Genomic DNA, 19,505 nt, shown 5'->3' with positions numbered 1-19,505 from the left:
AAAAAAAAAGATTTCCTCAGGCGTGCCTAATCTCACCACTAACCGGTCAACATTTTCATCAGTAAAGAAACGTTGATAATTATGAATGATTGGCCAGTCGCTCTAAAGAATCCCAGTCAAATACATTAAAGTTTGTGGTTGCAATATTTCTATTTTGCTAAAAAAAAAAAAAAAAAAAGCAAAGTATAAACTGTCTTATCATTTTGCATCTAACTTACCCCTCCAAACATTTTCACTAACCTTTGGAGAGGGCTGCAATGGGAGCGAGTTTCGTCGGGTTCCTCGCAGCAGCAGTCGGCCTGTGTTGCCTATGCTCCTGCGTCAGAAGGTGTCTGCAACAGGAACTTAAAAATGAAACCGAGTGACTAAGTATTTCCTGTGTGTGTATCTTTAAAGTTTTCACTTAGTCATCTGGCAAACTTTTTTTTTTTTTTTGTTCCACAGAGCAAGACACGACTGTGTGCGCTGTACTCATTTCTTTCCCCCTCCTCTCGTGTTGCCAACAGGCGGACCCACAAGGCCGGGACATTGCCATCCGTCCCTTCTTGGAGCACTGTGAGAACACCCACATGACCATTTGGCTTGGCATCGTGTATGCCTACAAGGGACTGCTAATGGTGAGAGAACAAAAAAATCTGACAGCATAATCACAGTCTGGACACGCATGGACACCCGCTTACTCTTTGTGCTATCTTAATTTGCAGATTATTAAAAAAAAAAAAATACATATATTATTAAAATAATTTAAAAAATGTTAAACTGTAATATACACCTTCTTTGTGTCAAGAATGTGAAGTTGGAAAAAAATTGCATCTTCACTAAATAATTATTGGGAGAATTCTAACTTTAAGGATGTTTTTCATAATCTGCGTTTATGAAAAATTACAGATTTTTTCACAGAAAAATTACAAATTTATGAAAAATTACAGATTTTTCATAACACGACGCTAATATTGGTTCAAAGTGGACTCGCACTCTGCGAAAGCAAATTGCATTTTAAAATGATCCGTAAACATATCTGTTCCCTTCCAGCAGATAAATGAAACGGTACAATAGTATGATAATACCGTGTTTCTAAGAGACTTATTCAACTTAGAAGAGCGGTCTGTCACTGTTGCTGAAAACTTTGAAAACCTTTTATCTAGACTCTGTTCAGACATCAGAAAAGGTTCAACAGAGTTCAGTGTTTCTACTTGAGAGTGAAGTGGAAAGAAAATGAATATAATGGACGTGTAAAATATCTTGGGAGAATTAAAGAAAGAGGAGTTTCAGGAGTAAAACATGCCCTTCAAAACAACAGGATGGAAGGAGGGACACAATGGTTGATGAACAGATGATGGGTGTTTATGTATTGAGGTTCTGATGACCATTTCTAAATGGCCACCAGTCTGATTACACCAACATGCATCAATGGAAGCGCATTGTAATTTGTGTAGCAATCCTCTGCTGCAGCTCCCCTGTCCCTCCAAACAAAGACTTTGCACTCACAACTATCTCTGCTCTTGTCTTCTGAGACATCTCATTCAACAAAGTTAGTTTTTGATTCCTCTTTTCTGGGTTTTGGCCGTCTTCAGTCATCCGTTTAAACTGCAATTTGTCATTTTTTCTTTTTCCTTTTTCTTTACAGCTGTTTGGCTGCTTTCTGGCGTGGGAGACCAGGAACGTGAGCATCCCTGCCCTCAACGACAGCAAGTACATCGGAATGAGCGTGTACAACGTTGGCATCATGTGCATCATCGGCGCGGCCGTGTCGTTTCTGACCAGGGATCAGCCCAATGTCCAGTTCTGCATCGTAGCTCTCGTCATCATCTTTTGTAGCACTATCACCCTCTGTCTTGTCTTTGTTCCTAAGGTTGGTTTTTAAACAAAACCGAGAATTATCAATAGGCATGGGCTATGAGATTATTCGGTTCATTTCATTTTTATTTTTAATCAATTCTATCTAATCAAAAAGAGATTTCAAGTCAGTTAACCTACATTTGAAATTGAGCCTGGTTATCAAGCTCACATAATTATTCAGATTGTTTTTTTTTTTATTCTGTCTAAGAAAACCAGCAGATTGCATTGCAGCAAAGGGTCAGTCGCTTGTGGTTGTTTCGTGAACTTTGCAGCAATGCCTTTACTGGGCAAGAATATTTATCACGGTAGTAGAATTTTGAGTAAAAAATATGGCAAACAAAAATAAAACAACATTTCCAACATCTAATTTGTTTTAATAAATGGTAACTATTATTCCTACAGCTGCTAAAAATGTGAAACTATTTATTATTACAGGACGTCTCAAACGGCAGACCACTTTCAAAGATGTTTATGCATTTTAACATTCGCTGAATTTAGCAGCAGTGGGTTTCACAGAAATCGTTTTTGTGTAAAATATCATCACACTTCATCATTCTCCTCTTTATAGAGTAAAAAGTAGGTGTATTAGAAGCTGGCATTCACTGGCTTATTCAGGGAAGCTGCTTGAGTAGCCAGCTGGCTGTCTGCTGCCTCACATTAATGCCGCTCTTATTTTCCCAACTGCAATTTCATAAGGGCCTTATCTTAAAGTGATGAGTAGGACTTTTTCCAAGCAGCGACTTCTCGAGCAGCCAACATTGTGTTTCTCGTAAGCAAGAAAAAATGTGTGGAGATGACAGTCATGGGCATTGTTGCACAATCGGGGGAGGGGAGAGGCACAGATTGACTCTGCTTCACACAGATAAAGAAAACTTAGTTCCAGAGCATTCTCTGGCTTCTTATAAAATCTACTTTGACGCTACCATGTGAGTGTCGTACCATGAGTACCATTAGAAGAGGGAGGGAGGTACTTTGACGCCACTGACCGGTCAATGACTGCTTATCTCCAAATTCCGTAACTCACTTCCCATATTCCTGGCTCCTAAAATACTCCGTAAACAGTCGTGTTGTGTAACGTCAGCCTGAGTACAACAGTGACTAACATCCCATGACCCTTCCGACAGCTGATCACCATGAGAACAAACCCAGACGCAGCCACGCAGAACCGGCGGTTAAAGTTCACCCAAAATCAGAAGAAGGAAGATTCCAAGACCTCCACCTCGGTCACCAGCGTGAACCAGACCAACACCTCCCGACTGGACGGGCTGCAAACCGACAACCACCGCCTCCGCATGAGGATAACTGAGGTCTGAGCAAAAAAATGGCTTCCTGTTTAAAGCTCCTCTTAACAAATAATAAAAGGTATGAGACATATCAGTGGGCATAGTTGGAGAGGCTTTTAATGCCCTAATGGAAAAAAAAGAAAAAAGAAAGACATCTTAAAGGTAATGCAATTACAGGTACAATCATTTCGCTTGAAGTTTGAAAAGATAAGAAAGAAACAGCCAAGCATTTATCTCCAGTAAATCTGAAACATAATAGCTCTCCCACATTTAGTTAATTTTCAGATATTTTTTTTTAATCCACTTTGTTACCTCTTAGATGGATAATTGTTAATACCTGCTCCGGTCACTGGTCAAGAGATGGTCACAATTTTCTATGCGCCCTCATTTTATATAACATGAGGATATATGTTCTTTCAGTAATTTAGGGGTGAATTTCAGCTCCTTCCCCCTTTTTTTATGTTCGATTTGAAATAACGACACAATCTAAGACACGGATGTTTACAACGGCTTGAGCTACCGGGAGCTGCAGTCTTTATTATGGACTCAGCGCCGGTCCAAAAACGCAGAACCTTCAGGCAAGTCGGCTCAGATGTCAGAGTTTACTGACAGACAGGGTAATTTAGAGTGAGAGCGCAGGAGCTGAAACAGGAGGTGAGAGCTCCGAGCAGAGAGCACGATCTGTGGTAGACGGAGAAGCACCAGGAATCTGTTGCACGGAGTTGGTTTTGTGCCTAGAGGCGGGTGGAATATTAATTCTTTCACATATTTTTACATTAACACCAACTCGACGTGTCTTAAATGGATTTTATGTGGTAGTCCAACTGGACACCTTGTTCTCAGAATGCTTTCCAAATGAACATCTGAAAAGTGTGGTGTGCATATACACCTTTTGAGACTGGGGAAAAAAAATAAATAAATACAATTTCAGTTGAAATGGATCAAATACAGTTTTGGTCTCATCTGTGCCAAAACACCTTCTCTCACATTGCTGCGTTTACAGCCTCACTGGTTGCAGACTGCAACAGCGAGTTATTATTCTGGCTTTCGTTCAGCAATGCTTTTGTTCCTCTGTTCCATAAAGTCCATATTTTTGGAGCGCACAATGTCTGCAGCTCCTCCAGAGTTACTTTATCCACGACTTGTCTGCTGTGTTCACCTGTTTTCATAATGCTGCTAATGTTTTCTGCAGCTGTATTTATATTTCGGTGTAATTACACACAGGTGACAATTAGTTGGGGGACTTTTGAATGAAATGGCTTAGGTGTATTAGAGTAAAAGGGGGTGAATATCTTTGCAGACCACAGTTTTCAGACCTCTATTTGTAAATAAATGTTGGCAACTTTATTAAGTTTCCTCCCCGTTTAAACTTAAAAGGGGAGCTCTGTTTCATAAAATCCGTATAACATACAGTTAGAGCCAGAAATATTTGGACAGTGACACAATTTTCGCAAGTTGGGCTCTGCATGCCACCGCATTAGATTTGAAATGAAACCTCTACAACAGAATTCAAGTGCAGATTGTAACGTTTAATTTAAAGGGTTGAACAAAAATATCTGATAGAAAATGTAGGAATTGTATACATTTCTTTACAAACACTCCACATTTTAGGAGCTCAAAAGTAATTGGACAAATAAACATAACCCAAACAAAAAAAAWTTTTTTTCAATATTTTGTTGCGAATCCTTTGGAGGCAATCACTGCCTTAAGTCTGGAACCCATGGACATCACCAAACGCTGGGTTTCCTCCTTYTTAATGCYYTGCCAGGCCTTTACAGCCGCAGCCTTCAGGTCTTGCTTGTTTGTGGGTCTTTCCGTCTGAAGTCTKGATTTGAGCAAGTGAAATKCATGCTCAATTGGGTTAAGATCTGGTGATTGACTTGGCCATTGCAGAATGTTCCACTTTTTTGCACTCATGAACTCCTGGGTAGCTTTGGCTGTATGCTTGGGGTCATTGTCCATCTGTACTGTGAAGCGCCGTCCGATCAACTTTGCAGCATTTGGCTGAATCTGGGCTGAAAGTATATCCCGGTACACTTCAGAATTCATCCGGCTACTCTTGTCTGCTGTTATGTCATCAATAAACACAAGTGACCCAGTGCCATTGAAAGCCATGCATGCCCATGCCATCACGTTGCCTCCACCATGTTTTACAGAGGATGTGGTGTGCCTTGGATCATGTGCCGTTCCCTTTCTTCTCCAAACTTTTTTCTTCCCATCATTCTGGTACAGGTTGATCTTTGTCTCATCTGTCCATAGAATACTTTTCCAGAACTGGTCTGGCTTCTTGAGGTGTTTTTCGGCAAATTTAACTCTGGCCTGTCTATTTTTGGAATTGATGAATGGTTTGCATCTAGATGTGAACCCTTTGTATTTACTTTCATGGAGTCTTCTCTTTACTGTTGACTTAGAGACAGATACACCTACTTCCCTGAGAGTGTTCTGGACTTCAGTTGATGTTGTGAACGGGTTCTTCTTCACCAAAGAAAGTATGCGGCGATCATCCACCACCGTTGTCTTCCGTGGACGCCCAGGTCTTTTTGAGTTCCCAAGCTCACCAGTGAATTCCTTTTTTCTCAGAATGTACCCGACTGTTGATTTTGCTACTCCAAGCATGTCTGCTATCTCTCTGATGGATTTTTTTCTTTTTTTCAGCCTCAGGATGTTCTGCTTCATCTCAATTGAGAGTTCCTTTGACCGCATGTTGTCTGGTCACAGCAACAGCTTCCAAATGCAAAACCACACACCTGGAATCAACCCCAGACCTTTAAACTACTTAATTGATTACAGGTTAACGAGGGAGACGCCTTCTGAGTTAATTGCAGCCCTTAGAGTCCATTGTTCAATTACTTTTGGTCCCTTGAAAAAGAGGAGGCTATGCATTACAGAGCTATAATTCCTAAACCCTTTCTCCGATTTGGATGTGGAAACTCTCATACTGCAGCTGGGAGCGTGCACTTTCAGCCCATATTATATATATAATTGTATTTCTGAACATGTTTTTGTAAACAGCTAAAATAACAAAACTTGTGTCACTGTCCAAATATTTCTGGCTCTAACTGTACATACATGACATACTACTACATTTTGTAGTATCACAAAATGTAACAAAAAAAGAAAAATCCATAGATGTATGATTAACTTCGCAAAGCCCTACAACACCTATGAGCAAGAACTGAGCTGGCTGATGCAACTTTTGCAACGCAGCAGTGAGTTGAGACTGGAGGGCAGTACAGATAGCCAGGTCGATTAGGGTGAGCAGGTGAGGCCGGGGTCCGGGTCACAGGGACAGCATCTCTAATCAGATGGGACAGGGATGGGGGGGAAAGAAAGAACTCTGGCTGCAGGCCATGAGTGGGTTTTAAAATTCTGCCTGAAATCACAGAGTAGCAACTGCAGCACTTTCACTCATATAACATTGCCTACTCGAGCTACATTGTCTGTGAATGTTTTTTTTTTTTGTCCCTACAAGTGTGTGTGTGTGTGTGTGTGTGTGTGTGTGTGTTCATCCATATAACAACAAGGTACAGCAGGACCTAATGCTGTATAAATGTCTTTTCTGTGTGAAAAGTTGGATAAGGAGCTGGAGGAAGTGACCATGCAGCTGCAGGACACCCCAGAGAAAACTCCTTACATTAAACAGAACCATTACCCAGACGCCAACAACATCCTCAGCATACGCAACTTTACAGACGGCAAAGGTGAGAAGCCCACTATGTGTTTCATTTTATGTGTTGTTTTTTTTTCTGAAGTGAATCTTTAATCTAGTTCTGAAAATGTACTTTTAAATGCCTTACTTCGCTGTTGAAAAGTTGTACTTCAGAAACACGCGTTTATAAACGGATTAAAGCTTGAAAATATAGTTTTTAAAAAATTTGTTCTTGGTCATTTGATAGTTATGAAATTTCTAATCAAACTGAGATGAGATGCAGTTCAAAATTGTATTTTTAGGAACTAGTTTAGGCAGGGGTGAGAAATGATCTGGTTGCCCCAGTAGCTCAGCTGCGTAACCTCCATGGGCAGCCAGTCCACTCAAAGTTTTTTTGTTCATTTCAGTTTTGTTTTAAAAAGTGGGTTTTCCTCAGGGTAAAACTGTTCAGTTTTGCTGACAGTGGTTTTCTCTTCACACACCAACAGCTGTCCTCTCTGTAGTCTCCTTAATTCTCTGCCCTTGTTTTAAGTTCATTCGATCTAAGGTGCCCTGGAAAAAAAAGTGGAGCAATGCCGCTACTATTAAAATGTTTTCAGAAGTAATTTGGGTTTAGAGTTTATAATGGTAAGGAGGTATTTACCTGTTTTTATTTTAGTCTTTGGCAAATGACTAAAATTGCCAAAGACTATTGGCAATTTTAGTCTTTGGCAATTTTGACTGCCTATGCAGTCAGTCAAAATGGTTCCTCCATGACAGGTAAAGGACAAATGGGGGCAACTGTCTGGAATCACCTTGTTAGGCGCTCTCACAACCTGACAAGCACGACAGCTGTGACGGTACGAAACTGCGTCTTCAATTTAATTTCTTCCCGTCAGACTATGTTCCGACAATAAAAGATGAACACATCTTTATCTGTGATACAAACAAAAGTGGGTGACTGTTTTTGGCTGACAAAATTCCAGCAAACAGAGAAATACAGGTTAGGAAAACAGAAGAGGTTAGGGCGCGGTTTAAGACACCAATCAGTACTTGTTGAATCAGTCTTTTTTTTATGTCTCCTTCTTCTTCTTCTCCACTGCACAGGTTGTTTAAATAGCTGTATCTTAGACATTATAAAATCTGCTGCCTTAAATTGAACCAGTGAATCATCGGTTCAGCAGCTTCGCCTTGCATTAGGCACCGATTTAACAGACGCAGAATGATGGAGATGGCGATGTAGCACAGCCAGATTCTGCCTGCCTGATGCGCACACCAGCGCAAAGTTGCTCTCGGGGGCATTTAATGAATCTGTCTGAGTTGGGTGAGGCAAAGAGCGAGACAGCTGTGCTCGCTCTGTGGACGGGGGAGCTGAGAGTGTTGAAATTCTGTGAGATTCTGCATCTGCGAAGGCGGCGCCTTCACACGTTAACAAAGCTGATCCCTATGTGTCACATGACATGGTTGTTATTCGTTTCTTCATTGTTTATGAGCTGAGAAAATATTGGATTTGAATGAAGTCTGTTTGTGGCGTCGCGCTGTGGCGGTGAAGCAATGTTTCTCGTGCACACAGGGTGGGAAAGACGCACCAGGGTTGTCCTAATTAGTAGGTAATTAATGCACGAGCTACCATCTGGGACAATTTTGACCTCCAGTTTGTTTTGCATAAAAAATTAAAAAAAAAAAAATAATAATACACAACTACCAAAACACTGCAGCTAAATTTGGTTTGCTATTAGGTGAGTTTTTTTTCTCTCTTTGGTTTATTATTGAAACGAGATATTCTGCAATGGCACCGTTGCATAATCTGATTTATTTTGTCTAACAATTATGATTAACACAAGCATTCAAACATAATTCCACAAATTATTATTTGTGTTGTAATTGCATGTGCCCATTAAGATGGATGGTTCTATCTAATGTCAGAATTTTCACAAGAAGCCTGTTTTGATGCACTGATGGATTTGTTTATTTATTTATTTATTTCTGCATACATATTCATTTAAAAATGTTTTTTACTTTAAAAAGCACAAATGGTAAAGATTCTAAGCATCTCTGAACAAAGTTATGATAAATGTGTTTTTTTTTATGTTTGTACTGGGAGAAAAAAAATCGTCTGAATACTTTTTTTATTAAGGAAAAACTTAGTGGGGAAAATAGATTTAATTGCCGCCACAATATTGGCAACCCTTATTGTAAATTACAAAGCGGTAATTTTAATGAGTTGTATGTAATTACCAACATGCGGCGTAAACACACTTTGAACCCGTTCTACATAAGCTCGGCTCAATTTTTAGCCAAAATTGACTTTTCCACGATTTCCTTTAAAGCAGAGACGCTCGCAAGTCTCGATCGTGATCTTGTAAGAAACGAGGCCATAATGAGATGCAGAGGAAAGCTGAATGTGAGGTGCTGCTCACAGTCACTCTGACACACAATCTGGATGCATAATCCCAGTTCATGTAGCTCTTTTTAAAAAGATCTCCAGCATAGCGGCTTTTCCCCTGCCTTGGTTGGCTTCTGCATCGTCGCTGCCTCCAAGCTGTTGTCTTCAGGATTCATAATAGATCTGCTCTAAATATATTGGGGACCAGTGATTGAATTTAAGAGAAGGATGCCGCGTCAACATTCATTACACTCATTCGCAGAAGGTTAGAGGCAAAGCTACACTTCCCTGCTTCCATCTGACTGCCTTATTGAACACATTCAAGCAAACGATAGAGCTGGTTTGGTCTAGGTGAGGTGGTCTGAATAACAGCCTAGTTAATTGTTTGGAAATCTTTAAATCATCACCATGATTAAGGATTTGGCTACTTTTAAAATCTAAGTGCATATGAAAGTTGACAAAGTAGCTTATTTTTGGCATGCAAAATCCATGAAACTTGCAAAGATATTAGTGGTCAAGTCCCAGACAAAAGACACAGAAGCTACAAATGCAACAAATGTAAATTATGGCATGTTATTTTAAAACCTTTAGCATATTGTTTAGGCACAACAATCTGCTTGAAAGGTACATTTTATTCTTGTCATAATGTAAAACTGTCAGCACTGCGATGCTGGTTATAGGAGTCCTGCAGCTTTAAAACTACTTTTGATGAGATATTTGGAAAAATAACTAAACTGCTTACCTGTATAAAATTAATTTGAACACTGTTTTATAAGATTCTTTATGTTCTGTCTGTCTGTGAGGTATGCTAGGAGCCCATCATGACTCATAGAACAATCAAAACAGTCTGTGGCAGGTTTGAAGCCTTTTACAGGCTGAAATAGACCTTAACTGTATAATTATGTTTAAATGTAATAGTTTCTATGTGCAGGTTGCTGTTGCACTAAGATGTCTATATAAACTCATCATGGCCATGAATGTCATATTATTTGTAGGCAAACATTTGTTGCATCTAAAAAAAATTTTTTTAAATCACACAGAAATGTGGAAATATACAGGTCAGCACTTTTTCCCCCACAACTTACATTTTCAAGGTTATATCTTTTCATAAACTGCTCTAAAACAGTTCAGTAAGCCCAGATGACCAATGGGGGGAGGAGGGTGCTGACATAAGTGAATCAGGTCAACAAGTTCTGAAAAGGAATCTGGGGCGATATGTGTGGGGGCAAAAAGGAGCACTCCAGTTCTAGCTTGGTGTTGACGATTAGAAATTTGGGGTTTTGACGCTGAACTTTGCCTGCGATTACGATGCATAAAATGTTGAAGGCTCACTTCAAAAACTCTGGAAGTCTAAAAGTATATGTGAGAAATACTCCACATTAGCAAGAAGTGCAATAACAACATGCAGCGATATAAAAGAAAACGCAACATTATGGGAAAAAGTGTACGGGGGTCACAGTGGACGATGTCAAACAAAAAGGATTTCCATTATAAAAATCAGAGGCATGCTTAGCGTCATGGCAGTGCATATAAAGACTGAGATGCGTCCCATTTGACAGATTAACAATTTCTCCCAAAATGTCTACACATGTTTCAATGCAGATGGAGAGAAATCGATACTGAAAAACCACCTGGAGCAAAAACCGCAGGCGCAGTGGGGCTCCATGGATCCTTCCAGAATAAGCAGAGGTCCCCTGGAGGATATCAACTCACCTGAACAGTGAGATCTCATACTTCCATAGCACATCCATGCCTGTGCTCCTCCCCTGCCTCCCCTTCCTTCCCACTGTGTAGCGAGCTCTCTCAGCAGATGACACATCACATGTAGCGCAACCACTAGAAACTCTCAGGCAGTTGCTCTGGCAACCCGAGCCCATTGAACACACGGACCAGCCCTGCGCTTTTCCCTCCCACTTCCATTAAAAGACATGTGAACATGTGTGCTCTCCTAGTGCGCAAAACACACCATAACTCTCATATGAAACCCCCCCTCCTCTCCCCCTTCCCCGAGACGTGCACATGATTGATTTTGTTGCCCCAACTTGAAAACAGCTGATGTCTCGGACATTTAAGACGCTCGTGAAACCAGCGCACATCAGTGTTCACCTATAATTCATAAGGCAGCAAAGCCGAGGCATGACGACTTCATCAGTGAGGAGGGTACAGCATTTCATGCATCATTGAGAATTCTGCCTCCCACGCAGGTTTTAACAAGAACACGAGAAGAACGCCAGATTGATGGCGAGAAAGAAGACGGGCAGACAAAAAAAAAAGGGCATAAAATTAAGAGGAGCCCAGAAGAGGGAGAAGACAAACTTAAAGAAGAAAGCTGTTTAGACAGACGAGAGGAGGCAGAGACTCGCACGGGCTTATATAACAACTGATTTACAGTTTGCATTGGAAGCAGCTCTGAAAATAGACAGGGAGGAGAACAGAAGTAAAGGAACACTCGGAGCTATTCCCATGCCACATAAATGTTTGATCACACCGAGGGAAGAGAGATGAAGAGGTAGCAAGAGAGAAGGTGAAGAGGAAGAGAAGACAAATACACAGAAGTTTGAAAAGAGTTATAAATAGACAATCTAGCACAGACCGAATACTTTGTGACATAATAAATGCAAAAAAAAAAAAAAAAAAGAAAATCACAAAGAATTTAACGCACCATCTTTAAAGATGTTTATGACTAAGCACAATTACAAAAATCGGTCATGATCAGGCATAGCTCTACAAATTAGTGACTTTAAATTTCCACTAATTGTGACATTTTTCTAGGTCTTCTGCTGAACTAGCTTGAATTTCATTACCCCCCCCTCTGCTAATTTTTTTTACTTTACATAACAAGTCTTTGGTTATATAATATCTTTGCCAACGACTGGAAGAGATTCTGGTGAGGTGGGGTGGCGAAGTGTCACACTGGGTTGAAGCATGAAATGTTCTTTTAGTCAGATGATCCCGAAAGCTGGAGGAATGGGGTCTTATGGGCTTAGTAAGAATGGAAGTAAAGCTGGGGAAAATGGCTGCTCGCTGCTCTGCGGTAAACAAACAGAGGAGTAGTGAGAACCTGTAGTAATCTAACTCACTTACTCAGGCTACGCCGGTCTGATCTCATTCAGATTTTTCATTGTTTGACGTAGCAGCTAGGACCAAATATATAATACACTCTTAACTGTAATATTGCAGGAGAATTGGGCATCATAAAATTTTACAGGATCATCAAAGCGCATATTTAATTTTCATTTCTGTAGAAATAAAATACAAAATCAGAAGGCGGTTTGTCCAGTTAACAATTGACCAATGTTTAAAACCTCACACTTCCCAAGACCTGTTACATAGCTTTTGTTATCCTTCTTTATTGGGGTAACAACTCTATTTACCCACTATTACAAATATTAACTATATTTAACATATTGTGATTTATAATGTCATTATTACAGGTATTTTGAATTCTACAATCCGATTGTTACAGGTAATTTTAGACCATTCTTTAAAGTAATTTCAGATAGTTGGCATAGTCACATGTTGTTTTTTTTTTGTTGTTGTTTTTTTTTAGATTATTTAGTGAATCCCCATCATCTGAAATGTCACCTATAGTTAGTATGGAAAGTCTTACCTGAAAAGGTGTTTTTTGAACAGGGAGGAGTAAATTGTAGACATCTGCTTGTCATGTCTCGTCCAGCCTTTATTGTAAAACCGCAATGTTTCAATTTTTAAGAATCTTGACAAACATTAAGGCTTGCTTTTCCAAACACTTTGGGGAGTTTGAAATGTGTAATTTTTCGGGATATTTGCATTTCAATGACACGACATGTGGCTGACATGTTTACCGAGAAAAATGCGGTTTTTGACATCTTAAAAAGTTACTAAACAAGCTGTAGGAGTTTGGTTTTAATAAATGTTTCTTACAGTGGCTTTCCAGACATCTAATCGCTTTTCTTTTTGCTTTCGTGACGCGATGCAGCTAATCGGTTGTCGTTTCGGCATAAACTCAAATTAAATAGACAATTTAATAATCCTTGCTGAGTTTTTCAGTGTTTCATATGAGATAGAAGCCAATTCAGAGTGCAGTTACAAACAGCAAGAGATCTAGTTCTAATTTCAAAATTAATTTGTTTGATGATTAATTGTCTTGGTTGACATAATTACTAAGGGAGAGTGTAAAGTATTCTTATGAACACAGGTGCACCCACCTTGTGTTGCTCTTTTAAAATCAGTGATGCAATATCAAATCTACGCTCAGCAATCGTGTGAGGGGCCAAATATGTGAAAGCAGCCCATGAAGCTTGATGAACCAAAACCTAAATGATCCAAACGGATGTCAAGATCAATTAGACTTTACAAGCGCAAATCAAAGCAGCACCACTGACCAAGGCAACGGTACCTGCTCAACTAGGCGATCCCGTCATTATACATCTGGCAGCAGTATAAGTATTCGTCACTTATTGCCCGCCCCATCTGCCCATTTTCAAAAGCTGGTCGCAAAATGTAAAGATAATACAAAATTGGAAGATCAGGAAAAGATATGATAAATATTTTTTGCCATTTCCTGCTTTATTTGACATATGTTGAGTCTACATAAAAGATTTGCTTGGTTTCTGTGAGAATATATATTTACCTTACATTTACCAAAAAAAAAAAGAAAAAAACATAAATCAGAATATACTAAAATTGAGTATGCAGGTCTTAAGGCAGCTAAAAGCTTAAAAAAATAATCTAGTAATTCAGATTAATGGTACAGGCACAGACAAAGTGCACACGTAAAATGATGTTTAACATGTATACTGCATGTTACTAGTCACTGTGATATATTTTCTGACACTATCCCTCTCGCCTTCTTTGCAGCATACAGCGTCGACTGTCGTTGCAGTTGCCTATCCTCCACCACGCATACTTACCTTCCATAGGAGGGGTTGACGCCAGTTGCACCAGTCCAAATGGAAGCCCGGGCTCCAGTCCGAGGCACAGACACATGCCCCCTTCCTACAGGGTAATGGTCTCTGGGCTGTGAGCCTCATCTACTCCCCCACTTCGCTCTTTGTCGAGGAGACACAAATGGTTCTTTTTTTTATACGACAAACAGACTGATATCGTCAGCGTACGTCCGTTATTCCGTCTTGGACTGAAAAAGAAGATGGGGTCGAACAAAGAGAGAGGGGAGGGATAAAGTTTTACTCGTCATACCTCTGCACTCGGGTCTCTTGAGGACTGATGCCGTCAGTCAAAAAAAAAAACTGTGTGTGTGGGGGTGAGGGAGGACGGTTGATGCTTAAACTACTACTACTTCCTCCCTGCTTAGGTCTGCTCACACATATATGCACAGTCAGACACAGATATCTACAACAAAGATACACACCCATATCCAAGCACAGTGACACCCCAGCAGCAGCGGTGGACCAGCCCTAATCTGACGTGTAGCCTTATCTGCTTCAAAAGGGATTGTTTCTGTTTCTTATCTGTTTTTATGTACTATATGTGCTTGCAGCAACATGTGAGCCACACCGACTTTTAACATTTCACTGCTTCGGTGACCGGATGCGAGTTCGGGAGCAACGAGGGGAATTTTTCGAGATCTGACTAAAAGAGAGCGTTAAAGGAAGCGTCCCCTGTCCGCTTCTCGACGTCGTGCAGAAATGTAAATATCATCGCTTTTGACACCAATGTACTGTAAGCTTTGTAAATGCTGTGAATGGACAAATTTGTAGGATTTAAGTGTGGTGCTTGTAACAAAAGGCAGGGTGACGGCTTACGAAATATAACATCCTACAAGTCAGATATATGACAGAGGCATAGATCTGTTAGCATAGCTGTTAATATATTAGCTAACGAACAGCATAGATGCATCAAAATTTGCCCAGGTCCCTTGCCTCTTAACTCGGAGTGAGATGCACGTTGCTTTTTTTTTTTTTTTTTGTTCCACTTTGCTATTTTTTCTAGACTCGTTTATGTCAAAGACCTCCTGTCTGACTTTGTAAAGGCTTTCATGCTTTACAATTTAATCAGTCCGTCTTCAGACAGCATGTTTTATAGAAACAATAATGCTATGCCTTTTTCACAGGTCTCTGAGAAAATAGAGCAAAAAGAGACCAAGGGAGTGTTTCACAGCTTTCTTTTTCTTTCTTTTTTTTTAACATGCCAAGAAATTCAAATACACAGATGTGCACGTAAAAAAACAAAAGAAAACGAGAGCATCCGGTGAATTCAGGTGCCGTTGGCGCTTAGTCATGGCTGGCGGGGAGAGAGGGGTCACACTGAAGCTTGCAGACTGGTTTTCATAGACCTTTAAGTCGTCTATCTCAACTTGTTCTCATGTCTTACCAGCACAGTTTAGAGCGACGGGGTGCAGCAATAGCACAAAATTACAAGACTTTGATATTAAAACTTTGCGATGAGGGATAAAAGCGAAAAAAGGTGACGTTGGATGGAAAAAATGTAGGTCTACCAGTTCCGCGGCTTGATCGGACTAAACGGTTAACCTGAATTTCCACGAGCAGCGCAGCAATGACGGTCGACGTGTCGAAGTCTCGAGTAACAAGCCCCGAACCTGTCTGCGGCTCTGGTTTCAAAGACGGCGATGCCACCACTGCTGGTCACGGTGATTTAGCACAGACACAGGGCTCTTTCTCTCACAGATAATACAGAGTATCATGAAAGATCAATCCATACTTAGCAACAGTGAACATACCTCGGTTGCTACGGTAATGTATATCAGTGCCGCTGTGCTTCATCCAAGACCGTCATCAAGAGTATCGCTTGTTCTTCGTTAAAAATTTTTTTTTTCCTAATGCAGGAGAAAAAGCAAAAGTGGGGGGGAGGGGGGGGGACTCTGCAGGAAAAATACTTTTTTTTTTTAACTCAGAGCGGCAAAGTTCGTTCTCAGCATATTGTTTCACCATTGGTGTCTTGGTTTTTAATTTTTTTAAGGCGTTTCTTGAGCGCCGTGCCTGTTGTCTTATATTGTAGCCTGCGAGACCCACACTACATACGAAAGGGTCGAAACTGCGCTTACCCAGCAAAGTACATCGGCCACATCATCTGTAAATCGAACAATGTGTCACAGACTGACCTAAAGTCCATGTGTCCGTGACCGAGGACAGCTTTGGGAGCACACGGCGAAAAGCTCCGCTCCAGCCGGAGGATATTTCTCCACAAATACAGTCGAACACTTCTCAGAAAAAGTTGGGAGGATTCAGAACTGAAGTTTGGGGGGGAGACAAGGATCTGCCGTCAGACATATCGGGGGATTTGAGCTCCTCCCATTTCGAGGCCCCTGCTATGATGCACAGGAGCAGGAGGGGGCGGGGGAGGACAACCCAAGCACAGACCTCAAAAAGGAGTCATGACTTCTCCTGCACCTTTGCCAACCAGAGAATCACAAATCACAGAACATGTGAGTGGGAGACGTTACCGGAGGGTTGGATCTTCCTTCAGGAGAAGCAAAAACAAAAACCAACCGCACATTTTATATATTACATTATACGTGATTGTGTACAACTTTGCTGATACCCTGATGATGGTGTCCATGTATGGAGTATTTGGTATTTGGCTTTCTCAAGACGGCATGAAATAAAATGTATAATTCACAGAGTTACCTCTGTTTTTTTTTTGTTTGTTTTGTTTTTGTTTTTTGCAACTGTTGTGACAAAGCTACGCTGTTGTTTCATCATCATATCACCTGTAATTTGATTTTTATCATGAAAGGGTCCACACCCCTGTTCAAAAGTCACATATTTCTGATCTAAAACAGACCAAAGGTCTTTACCACCTTTAACCTGACATATAACTTGTACCAATCTGTTATGGGTGGAACAAGCACAATAACGTGTTTAGATCATAAAACATGCTGCATTTAGGTGTAACCACATTTACTCTCTCTACCTTGTGGGTAGAAGTGAAAAAAATCTATATTGAAGTCGCTCTACTGTTGATATAAATGTATGATTGGACTCAGTGCGATGTTGGGAAATTGCAACCTTTCTTTATCTTCAGCTTCCCAGAAGACATTTGAAATGCTTGGGTCAGAATGGGACTGGAGTTCTTGAAAAACAGCGCAGCTTAATAGTCTGAAGAGAAGAAACCCCCAGAGCATCATGCAGCCACCACTATGTTTCAGTGTGGGTGTTGTTTTGGTGACACGCTGTACTGTTTTTGTGCCAAATCACCTTTTAGTTCTTGTTTAGTTTTATTTCTTAAAAAAAATAAATGCATACATAAATAAATTGTCCCTCCAGGTTTTGTAATATTTAATCCAGACCTGGATGTTTTTTTTTTTGTTTTTGTTTTTTTTTTGTATTTTTAGGAGAAAATACTTCTGACTAGTAATCTTACTTATCCAGACATTTTGGGGGAATACAGGAGATTGTCACACGTATAACTCAACCAGTACTTCTCTACTGGAGTCACATATAGGTCCGTCTTTTATATATATTTTTACCATTTGCCCAGAAATGTTATTATATAATAAGTTAATGTACAGAACTTATGCCAAATTAAAGGTGGAATTTTATTTTTATTTTTGAAGAGTATCATGAAATAATCTTTTATGTCCCTAAAATCAGAGTTTTCAACAGGGGTGTTCACACTTTTTAAATCCACTGTTGTTCCTTACAAGCGTTCGTTTGTTTTTATTTTTTTTTATTACCTCTTGATCAGTTCACACATGTCAAAGCCAAGATGCTCAGTGGACTAACTAAATATCATCTCATCTAACATGCTACTGATTTAGCACCTGTTCACTGAGGGCAATAAAATACGAAGGGTAGCAGCTATCGAACAAACCTACTATAATCTACTCATGTGATTTAAAACGATTACGAAATCATTTTATCTGATCAGTCCAAAAATATCAAATGCAGATCATCAGGTGGTGTTTTTTTTTGTTGTTGTTTTTTTTTATGTGCCCTACTTTTTTTTCTTTTTTTTTATTCCGATTTATTTCAGTTGTTCTCATAAATGAATAAATTTTACAAATGCAATTGCGGTGGGTCAAGGGCTCATAAATAACCTGTAATAAATAGCATCATGCTGATGGTTTGTATTTGCCACAGGTCTTTCTACCTTCTCAGTTTGAAGATCAAAGTGACGTATCTGAGGACATCTTTGTATGTTTCATTGTCGGGTTCTCTGGAGAAAAACGACACAAATCAAGATATGTTACACTAAAACAAGAACAAAAAAAAAATATATATATATATATATATATTACGTGGAGACACAAAAGGTCCATGCTGTTACTGTTTTGTCAGTTTTGATATGTGGTACCACATGGCATTCTGTTCAATTAAAAACTTTACAATGGTGAACAAAAACCTATGTTAAATGCAACATGTTTAAGAGGGGCAATAACTTGTTTTCTTATTACAGAAAGAATAGAGAACTATATATAAATATATATATATGTATATGTAAAGATCTTTACGTACATTCTCATTTTTACATAGGAAACATTTCACAAATCTGAAGTCTTCTTTTTATTTACAGTATCTGTAACTATGTTATGTACAGATGAGGTCTAGATATGAAAATCTTGTATAAAATGAGTATCACACTTGGAACACCTGAACATTTCTTTTTGAGCCATTGGTTGTTATTTAGGGGGATGAGGAGGGCAGGGTGTTGGGGATATTTGGGAAAAACATTCTTCTTTTGTTGTCTGAATGTTATGGACAGCCTTTACTTTTCACATCATCGTTAAATAAAGTGTGACTGAAAATAACGCGGCGTTTCTTTTGATCTTCCTGCGCTGTGTCTAGAAATCTACGACGTTTTTAGGCTGTGTTTATTAAATCAACATTATTACAAGAGCGCGTGATCATCAACATGCAAACATAAAGATGGTAATGGTCACATGAATAGTGTAAACTTGCCTGTTGAAATATATTTTTATTACAAGAAATTAGATGCATGAAGTGGTATGGCCTAGTTCTGGTCCGCATGGCAAATTCATCCCTCAAGATAACTTTTTTTATACAGTATTTTCCGCACTATAAGGCGCACCTAAAAACCTTCAATTTCCTCAAAAACCAACAGTACGCCTTACAATCCGGTGCGCCTTATATATGGACCAATATTGAGCCACAACAGGTCTAGCAACTACGGTAAGCAACCGCCGACTTCATTTTCGCCCGTAGAAGAAGCGCGCGGTGCATACTGGGATAGTTGTCACAGCGCTGGTTTGTTAATAAAGTTTGACTGACCTATCTACCTACCGACCTGATAATCAGGTCGTCTGCAGGTCATTTAGCACCATGTTCTCCACGAACATGCTGTGCRCRAACKGAGAAGGGTGACCATCGTCCGGCCACGCCCCGGCCCAGTCGCTGAAGGCTCTCCTCGCCGACCGGAGTCAGACTGTTTTGTTGACATTCCCTTTAGT

General features: G+C 39.9%; 1 protein-coding gene across 1 annotated transcript in view; it reads left to right on the top strand.

Annotated features, from left to right (window-relative positions):
• The window catches only part of gabbr2 (gamma-aminobutyric acid (GABA) B receptor, 2), a 187,795-nt gene extending 168,950 nt beyond the window's left edge, over nt 1–18,845 (top strand). The window contains exons 14-19 of the mRNA XM_008421807.2: nt 507–617; nt 1,628–1,852; nt 2,964–3,146; nt 6,694–6,823; nt 10,739–10,856; nt 13,976–18,845. Of these exons, the coding sequence (XP_008420029.1) occupies nt 507–617; nt 1,628–1,852; nt 2,964–3,146; nt 6,694–6,823; nt 10,739–10,856; nt 13,976–14,141 (933 nt within the window). The 3' untranslated portion in view covers nt 14,142–18,845. The remainder of the gene's footprint in view (nt 1–506; nt 618–1,627; nt 1,853–2,963; nt 3,147–6,693; nt 6,824–10,738; nt 10,857–13,975) is intronic.
• The last annotated feature ends 660 nt before the right edge of the window (nt 18,846–19,505 follow it).

The sequence above is a fragment of the Poecilia reticulata genome, linkage group LG11 (assembly GCF_000633615.1).
Source record: "Poecilia reticulata strain Guanapo linkage group LG11, Guppy_female_1.0+MT, whole genome shotgun sequence".
Classification (NCBI taxonomy): Eukaryota; Metazoa; Chordata; class Actinopteri; order Cyprinodontiformes; family Poeciliidae; genus Poecilia; species Poecilia reticulata.
The sequence above is the reverse complement of the archived record's forward strand: the minus strand, read 5'-3'. Positions and strand labels throughout refer to the sequence as shown.